Consider the following 9,776-nt stretch of genomic DNA (forward strand, 5'->3'; position numbering starts at 1 on the left):
AGTGCCGTGGGAGTACAGACATAAATGCAATTCATTGTTTGTATATTTAAATAAATTCTCTAGTGAAATTGCTGGGATGGGAAGGGGGCCCTCTCCTTATATTTTAGAAAAATTCAAAATTTATGTGTAAATTAAAATAATCGTTATATATATATATATATATATATATATATATGTATATATATAATTTGAAAATTTTATTTTAGTTCATGTTAAAATTTTAAAACTATAATTTGATATCTGCGACAAAAAATTTCTAACATCACCCCTGAATCCAACCATGAGGACAGTTGTCTTTCCATTGTTTTTAACCCCAGACTCATTTTTCATTTAAATCATTTTGACGCTTGAGCTAATGTACAACTTTGTTAAACTATAGTAACAAGAGTAAGCCTCAAAATGCATAGTTGGTTAGTTTAAGTGTTACTTTTATTCTCATAAATGTTAAGACTATAAATAAAAACATGTGCACCACTAGAATTGAATAATATATCTTTTAACACCACCCAAAATTTCGAAAGCACCTTTGGATCCTGAGGGTGAAATCAGATAAACTAAATTGATAAGTTTCTTCCTTTTTTTTCTTTTGAGTTTTCACTGCATCCCATAAAATTGAAGGAAAAAAAAAAAACATGAATTATTGGTTGTTCTGAAATGTACTAATGCAGCTATGATGCTGTCATATCAGCATCTTCTCGATCCTTTTCGAAATTATTTCTTAATATTTTTTATGTTTAAATTGTTCCATGGGACCTAAAGAAATGTCACTTTTTGATGCAGGCGTGGGTAAAGCGAGTGATTGGTGGGGCCCCACACGTTCCACCACCACCAACTAAATGACTCTGTATCGTCATCTTCTCACCAGATCATTCATTGTCGGAGTTCTTTTCTTCTTTACAATGGCAACTATTTATTATACAAAGGCATCTGAGTTAGTTCCCTGGCTTCTTTTGAAGTGGTGGAAATGCTTTATTAGTTCACCGATTGATTACAATTTTATAAGATACACTGTGGGAAGATTCGCTGTTTGCAGTTGAAATGTTTGCAGTTGAAAAAGATAGTTCTCTCTCTCTCTCTCTCTCTCTAAAGAATCATCCACTAGAAAATATGTCATGTTGGTAGTTGTGAAAAGTTTTTTCTCTTTCGAGTTTGTCACGTTCATAAGTGAAAGTTTTGAAAAGGATTGCACTGAACTTTTCTAAGTGGGAAAGTGCAATTTTTTGGGAGCAAGTGGCATGAGTCACCATAAAATTTAATTAGATTTGTTTGTTATATTAGGGAGAGCGACACTATGACGGAGCTAGAATTTTTTGGTTGAAGGATACTCGCTATAATTTTTTGGTTGAAGGGTACTCAATTATAAGCTCAGGTGTGATGTGGGCACCCCATGTAATTTTCAAAACATCCTATACTCGTAATATTAATTTCAACTCATTTTAAATAAATTTTTGATTGGTCGGCATAGTGTGGGCCATTGCCTACACGACCTCATGTATCTTTGCCATTAGGATGAGCTTCTTTCTCTCTCTCTTTATATATATATATATATATATATATATATATATATATATATATATATATATATATATATATATATATTTGAATGGTGAAAAAGATTTTGTTGGGGCACTCAAGAGGGCATTTGGCTACATATTATGCTCTTTAAGTATATAATATATATATTATTTATTTATCTGATTTTAAATCTTTTTAACGTGTCACCCAATTATTTGGATTTGAAATAAGCGGTTTTAGAACTAAATTGGCATCTGATATCGATACACAATCGAGATGCGATAAATATCTCAGAGGATTTACATATAAATTTTAGACTTTATCTAAAGGCCATTTTAGTTTTAGAAAACATGGTATACATTATAAAACTTTATTAAAATTAATTCGGTAAAGGTTGAATCTGACAACTTTGTTAAAATCCGTTTAACTTCCTTTTGTTTTATCTGTTTTTTTTTTCAATTTATTGTTCACGTGTCAGAGCAAACTTTTCCAGTAAAAGCAATTCTCCATTAACTGAGCAGCTTTAACCCCTTTCACCTTAATAAAGCACACAAAAACCTCGTGATCTAAATGAAAAAATTGTGTTCTCTTTTTACCTTCTCCGGAACAAAATACTGAGACCTTCAAATGCAAAATTGTTATGATTTAGTGTATATCCAACTATTCCTCTCTCTTTTTATATAATATATATATATATATGCTAAATTGGTACTTCCAAGTGGAAATTTTTTTCATTAAATGATAGTTTAAAAAAACCATTTAGAATATTCTTTCGTCCAACAGCAATAAATAATTCAGCTTTTCTCAGAGTAGTACAAAATATATTATACGCAAGTTGCTGGTGTTAAAAAATGAATGTCCTATCTATCATTCTTAATTCAGAAATACAATATGCCCCGGTATGTTCTATTCTTTTCTTCTTCCAACTCAGCACGAACATCAGTATCAAAGCGCATTGTATAAACTTACTTCCGGATTTTACCTCCTCTAAGGTTAGATATTAAGATATATGAAATTAGTGCCTTATTCTTTGTTAGGAACACGTAAAAAAGTTTGGAGACACTACTATTCATTGTGTTCTTTCTTTGTTCTTTAATTTTTTTTACTTAAAAAAAATATTCCACTTGAATTGAGATCTCATTCATGAAGGAGGCTTTGTCCGATTCTGTAAAGAAACCGATTTTGATGGCTTTTTGCATTTTTTTCCCAACAAAGCAACTAGGTACGTGAAAAAAACATGTAGAAATCAAACAAATTCATGATGTTAAATCTGATCTATTGACATTTCTATATGCACTGGCCTAGTCCAACCTCGCATCTACCCTCCATCTCCCTGAATCAACGGCCAGGATTGCATCTTTGAGGCTCATATTTTAAGAAGATTATTTTCTTTTTTGTCTATATAAACGTGGAAGGAGGGCCTCATCCGGAGCCTAGGCTAACCAGCGCCGTGCAATTTATAACCTATCTAGTGACGCTTTTGTCGCGTTGCTTTTTATGGTGGCCAAAGTGGGACCCACACCGCCGGGCCTCACGCCATTGGACTCGCGCGTTAGCCGTTAGGCTTTTTTTTTTTTTTTAGGTCCATAGCTTTCCTGTCCAAGGAGGAGGAAGGGCCAAGAGCGAAATCGCATCAGTTTCATGTCCTCTAATCTGATGCAAGTTTTGAGTCATGTCTTGGATGAGTGGTGAACTTAGTCTTTGGTTGGAGCTCAGTTTTGAGGCTCTCAAGTTGGTAAATTGGATTTGAAATTGAATCTAATGAGATCCATTTCATATTCAAACTCGTCCACTTGTCAACAGGATCGAATCTGGTTTAAGGGTTTTGTCATTTTTTCGTCCGGCCAACTTTTATTGTATTTAGCTGTTCCAGATCTGAATCATTTGCATATTTCATTAGGCCGGATGAAGCTTCCGAGGGGGTGGACTGGGTGAGTGAGAGGATCACAACCCATTACTCGGAAAAGAGCTCAAAGGCCATCCTTATTTTCCTTGCCTTTAAGGTCGTGGGCGGTGTTGGTGTCATTGGCAAGACGGTGCACCCTTCAACTTAAGGACCCTGCTCCATTATTTAAGACTCACAAGTACAGTACCAATGGTGATTGAACGAAAGATGTGGCTCAGGCAACTTGCAGGGATGTTCACAGTGGCGATTTACTTTAATAGATGAAAAACATTTACTTAGTTTGATTGATGAAGAGGAAGATTCATAACTTTTCTCATGACTGATGACACCTCATTCACTGGTTGCACATTGGTAGGCCTCTGGTTGGTATAACTTTTGAGGTTTTTCGCTTGTAACGATGCTTTGCTTGAGCAGGGGATACTTTCATCATCTCGAACTTCTCACCAACTTTGTGAGATTCACAAGATGGCCAAATTTACTGTTATATAGAGAAAAAAAAAAGAAGAAGAAGAAAAACTTGAGTTTACCAGAAAGCAAAGGACAGTTGAACTGTCATGTGATTCTTGAAATTTTCAAAGGCTTTCTTGGATCTTTATCACTTGACCGTCTTCAGGCGAGCGATGAGTCGAGTCTTCAAGGCAACAAGTGCACAACCAAAAAATATCGTAAATGTACCATGATCTCGCATTTTGGATAGAATGGCAGAAAGATGATATTCTGGACGTGTTGCCAGAATGTGGTGTTGGAATTATCATCTCCATCTTAGTATATGTAGCTTTTGGCAGCATTTCTGATACCAAGCAACAGGCGGGTGCTGGAGAAACCAAAGATGCTTTTCAATTCAATAGAATCTAACAATTGTTAGATTTTGTTCTTTATCTTTATCTTTTTATTATATTTTATGAAGAAATGTGTGCGTTCTTAATGTAAAATTATGCTACTATAAATTATGTACCCATTCGCTGGAAACTGACAAGAATCTAATGCAGCCTAAACTTGAGAGGAACCAGGTTTGGCTTCATCCGCCATTAGCACAGGTTGGGCTATTCAGACTCTCAATGGCCTTGGCCAAGGTCAAGCCAACCCAGCGTTGGCATGAAGACCATGCAGTGGGGAGGAGGAGGTGAGAAAAAAAGAAACCTGGCTAGGAAGTGAGACTTAAAATCTCATCCTGAAAGAGGTCAAAAGTTCAAGATGCAGGTCGCAGGGTGCACTTGGCACAATCGGGATGTGGTCTGCATAGCCTCACCTTTCCAAATTAAAAAGGAAATAATAAAAAAACGTAGGGGGACTGCAGCAAATGGCTGCGTCCAAGCAACATTAGATACTGCAAATAATGCATTTGGCACACATAAACACAATCCAAAGCTGCACTATTTTTTCAATTCCTGAAACAATACAAGATCAGCAAACTCTTCAGTTGCTGGTAGCAAGGACAACAAACTACAGGCATGCCTCTTCCACATCTTCCCTGGTAAGGACTTCCATGGGATCATATATCTTCAGCATATTGGCATCAAAATTCACAGACAACAAACTTGCTGGAATTAGCTGCAAAGACTCAGTGACAAGCAAGGACAGAGAAAGCTCCAAGAAACCAAAAGAAACCTCGGACTTTCTGACCACGCACCACCAAACAATTCCTCTCCTCGACACGCACCAAAAATTGTGAGAATCAATCGCAATAAACTCAAAGGAACTGCAAACTTTCCATTAAAGCCTGGCCAGGACATTTTGCTCCTCCACAAGCACAAGAAATTGCCAAACTGGTAACTAAAACTGATCGGGTGCATGCTGATAAGCAGGCTAAAGAACACCATGTTCTTCCAAAATTCTTGTTGGGGCACATCACTCCTCACATTCTGTACATATGTGACTGGCTCTGAAGGGCTTGGTTATCCTCTAGCAGTCGGTCATACTCTAGAAGCAGGTCCTCAGACTGCTTTTGAAGGGCAACAACATTAGCTTCTGCAGCTTGCAACTGCTTGCTCTTCTCTTCAGCCTCGTCTCTCAGTTTCTGTAGATGGCCTGTAAGGCGTGAAATTTCTTCTTTCAAAGCCGATGCTTCTTGAGAAGCCTTCTTCTCCTTCTCCTTGAGGACCAAACACTCTTCCTCGAGCCGTTCAGCCTGCAATTTTGAAGTGACAAGGGCTGCACGAGAACGACCTATTTTTCTGAGATAATGATGCAAGCGAAGAACAACAAACCCCAGAAGAAGACAGAATCCTGCACAAAAATAGATAAGTCTTCATACCACTGCCAGATCTTACTGATGTGCCATAGTGCCTCAAACATATTTGCTCCAGTCCCTTACCATGATTGACCCTTGAAAGATCTTTTGCAAAAACATAAAAAAGAGCAGATATGCAAGTGCAGATGAAAAGTTGACAATTTGTTGAGCTGCTAGGAATGCAGCTCTAGACACGGGGAAAACTGCTGTCAGCAGTTCCTTCACAATCTCCTAATTCTTAGTCACAAACAAAGAAAACGAATAAGAAGATAAAGATGACTAGCTGCTTCTCCAGAGAAGGCCTTCTTGTGGCTCTAACTTGCTGAGGGCTATGTCCATCTTTTGTGACTTGACAAATAATAGGAGCACAAGCATGTAGCAAGAAGAAAATCCATTCTGAATGAAAACTTCAGAAGCATAATAGCAAGTGAACATAGAGAAAGATGCCCAGCTGCTTCTCCAGAGAAGGCCTTCTTGTGAACGTTAACTTACAAAGGGAGGGATATGTCTATCTATTGTAACTTTAGAAGCACAAGCATGGGGCAAGGGGAAAAACCAGTCTAGATTAAGACTTCCGAAGCATAGTGACAAGTGAACATAAAGCGGAGAATATACTCAAAGATGTAAACCCTGTATATGGTTCCATTTTTCAAAAGGAAATACTGCACAACCAAAACAGACAGAGACACTTAATGGAAAGAGAAGATAATAATACTTATACCAGTTAAAAAGGTAATTTAACATATAGATAAGCTTCCCATCTAGGCCTGTATCCATTGATTTAAGTTTAGTGATCATAATGTACAACAATTATTTTTCCTAATCCAGCATAACTAATTTTCTATCTGCCTGAAAGCAAGGACAAGCATTTCATGGACTATCAAGTGTTTATTATGATAATATCTTTTACATCCATTCAAAGAGAGGTTATAGCATAATCTCTTCATATCCTTCCACTAGTCTCAAAAGATAATGGATCATTTGATGCACTAACATGATCATTTACCAATAGGGCGAAGATAATCCTTACATTTGACCGACCAGTGTGCCTGTCAAGCCTTTTGGCTAGACCTAAACATCTCAAGAAAATCAACCACACAGATGTGGCTGGATTGTCCAAAATTATAGCTGTGCAAAATAATCACAAAAATATGATAGATAAATCAGATTTTTGTAACATGATCAACTTAAGTTGTCCATTTCTTTTTTGTCGATACCCCTGTAAAATCAGATTTACACATCAGAATTTTTATACTTGCTTTCCAATATATAAATTCAAACATGGTCAGATTGCTGAGAACCAGCCAGTGTATATACACATAACTTGACATAGAAAAGAGGAGAACCTGGTTAGCATCACTTGCACAGTGTGAGCAACCTACTATTTGAATATCAGAAACAAGACTTTTCATTGTTATGAATAAATGGCACCACCATAAGTATGAATTTACGCTTTCATCTGGTTAATTAGAATTTATTTCAAATATCAGTTCCACTTGACTTCATGAGCTGATCTAGCAGAAAAGCACAATGAGGAACATTTGAATCAGTGTTTATCAGCAAGAATTCTGCCTTGGCCACATAGCAGGTAAACTATGTTTACTTTGTACTTTGTAGTGCTCTATCTCAATAGAATCTGTCCATTCACCTCTCCAAACGAAACATGGAAGCTCAAGTTAGTAAGCAATCACAAAAAAAATCATTAAAATTAGCAGTCAAATATAACTTGTCTGTGACTTTGTGGTTGCTTTCCTTGTTCAGTTTCTGCATGCACAACCTTCATCCACTAGCTTATACTTTTATGCACATCCACATGAAAACTATATGTTTTTGCAACATGTGGACAGGAAAATTGTTGCAGCATTATAGTTTTTGCACTAGTAACAGTGTTGATTTTCTAGCTCAAACATCTATCATGCAATCTGTTCAAGTTAAATAAGGATGAAATGAAAGACTCAACACCTCAAATATACTTGAGCTCAGAACTCGCTATTCTTTCACATCACAAGTCTAGAGTGAGTACCAACTTCCAAACATTTTGAACCAAAACCAGTAATGCAAATGGTGGTACTTGCTTGGTACCCTTCATATCACTTGTATGCTCCACCCAGATTCCAGGTTTTGGACACAGAAGCTAAACGTTTATATGAACAGAAGCAAAGTGTGAGATTACTCGTGGCAGCAGTCAGAAGTGTTGAAGTAAACAATGACGTGCAACAAAACAATTTGCCAAACTTTCAACTCTGGATTGAAATATTCAAACTCAACTATATCATACTGACACAAGTTAAGATTAAATACTGAAAAGTTGACTTTGCAACCTAGATGCAATGTCCAATTTTACAGAATGGGATACTCAATTTCATGGGGACATACTAAGTTCAGGCCGTGGTGAAAATTCTGCCACAAAACCTGGTCAAGAGAGGTCCATGGCCACCAAAACGAGATAACTCCACTTCCTTCTTTTCGCTTTCACCAGCCATATGTTTCAAAATGAGACACGCCTTTTAAAAACTAATCATCTTTACAGACAAAAGACTTCACCCGTCCATTCTTACTCCTACACCAACCAATCACTAATATCACTTGCAATCCCTCCCACAACATGATACCGTCTATCAAAAACTTTCAAGTCTGCCTCTTTTGCACACAAACATATAAATATAATCATTGAAAACAACCTGCAGCTGCAGCTCATAGCTATAAGCTAGCTAGCAAATAAATACATGATAACTGAAACAATTTGCAAATGCAGCTGTAGCTACATTCCTGATGCTTATACTAAGCACTTTCCAACTCATTGATGAGGGAAACCATGGGTCATCCCCGCATTAGCCATTGACTGGAGCTCGTTCAAGCAAGCCAGGCTGCACAGCATCACCACTTTGCACCTCCTTCCGATTGTTCCCGGTGCAAGAATGATCCTAGAAGTCATAAAACCATAATAATTTATCTAAAAAGGCATAAAGATATAGATCCCATTAATGTCAATATTCCTTTGACATGACCACTACTGAGTTATTCTTCCTCCTTTGTCAACCGCCACCTTCATTAACCAAACTTCACTTTCATTGAACGAAAAAAGAAACAGAAAAAAAGGAAAATGCAAACGCAATCTTGTGCCTTTACCAATATAAATAGCTATCAGAGAAACGTAGAAAGCGGATTATACAACAGATGAACAACAAGTGCACCGTATTAAGAAAATCAAGCCAAGCTGAAGCAGACAATCAAGAACCGCATTTTTTTAAAAAAAAAGGACGAAATAGCAATGAGAGTGGAGATGGGTAGTGGACACTGGAGCATGGTACCCATAAGAGAAGCTTCGAGAACGTGGGTGCTCCACAGGACCTGGTCCATTGGGGTGGTGGTGCCGACTTTGACACCCTTCTTTCCGATCTTAAGGATGCTGGTGAGGCTGGAGATGAATATGAGAGACATGGTGCAGGCGAGCGTCTTGATGGTGGGAGGGCCCCTGCCCGTCTGCAGCTGATCCAACGCTCTCATTGTCAATTCCGTGAAGGGCCCCATCTTGAGGATCAGCAGAGACGCCACCGCCCCCTCCACAAGTAACACGAGAACCAGCAGAGGGATCATTGCCTCTCTCCCCCTCTTTCTCCCTCTCTGTCTTTCTCCCACTCTCCCTTTCTCTCCTCAACTGCCCCCAATGTGTCGAAAGAACTACAGTAAAGTAGGATGAGCGCTAGTCAGAGAGAGAGAGAGCACGCAAAGAATCTCAGAACGTGACCGAGCGTCGGACGAGAGAGAATGACAGAGACAGCCGAGAGACCATCGCGGGGAGGATGCTTTTTATGGGTTTAAGGATTTTTCAGGAGGTGTGCTTTTTACAGGCCTCAAAACGGGCGAAAATTTTGTTGTACACCATGAACTCAATGCCTCAACCGGCACCGGCATAGCGTAGCGGGTTGAGAAGTCAATGCCTCAACCGGCATAGCGTACCTGGTTGAGTTAGTGTCTTTATTAACCTAGATGTTCCTGTGTTTTAAAGCGGTAGGGCGCGACATTTAAGCTGAAGGGTGCACCGTTGCTATCGCTGACACCGATACAGCTCAAAACCCCGGAGGCAGGAGAAATGGGAGGCCTTCGGGCTTTTTTCGAGCGGTG

General features: G+C 38.4%; 1 protein-coding gene across 1 annotated transcript; it reads right to left on the reverse strand.

The window, feature by feature from the left end:
• Window positions 1-4,775: 4,775 nt before the first annotated feature.
• Window positions 4,776-9,478, reverse strand: LOC116249345 (uncharacterized). Its single transcript, XM_031622594.2, has 2 exons — window positions 8,963-9,478; window positions 4,776-5,647 (listed from the first exon to the last, which is right to left on the reverse strand). The coding sequence occupies exons 1-2, from the start codon at window positions 9,246-9,248 to the stop codon at window positions 5,277-5,279; spliced, it is 657 nt and encodes a 218-aa protein (XP_031478454.1). The 5' UTR covers window positions 9,249-9,478; the 3' UTR covers window positions 4,776-5,276.
• Between the last annotated feature and the right edge of the window lie 298 nt (window positions 9,479-9,776).

The sequence above is a fragment of the Nymphaea colorata genome, chromosome 2 (genome assembly GCF_008831285.2).
Source record: "Nymphaea colorata isolate Beijing-Zhang1983 chromosome 2, ASM883128v2, whole genome shotgun sequence".
Taxonomy (NCBI): Eukaryota; Viridiplantae; Streptophyta; class Magnoliopsida; order Nymphaeales; family Nymphaeaceae; genus Nymphaea; species Nymphaea colorata.

What these genes read in the sequence shown, in the direction of transcription:
- LOC116249345 (XM_031622594.2), bottom strand. Translation starts at nt 9,248, where the DNA reads ATGATCCCTCTGCTGGTTCTCGTGTTACTTGTGGAGGGGGCGGTGGCG. An exon ending in TCTCGAAGCTTCTCTTATGG is followed by an intron (nt 5,648 to 8,962) that starts GTACCATGCTCC and finishes ATTTTTGTGCAG; the next exon opens with GATTCTGTCTTCTTCTGGGG.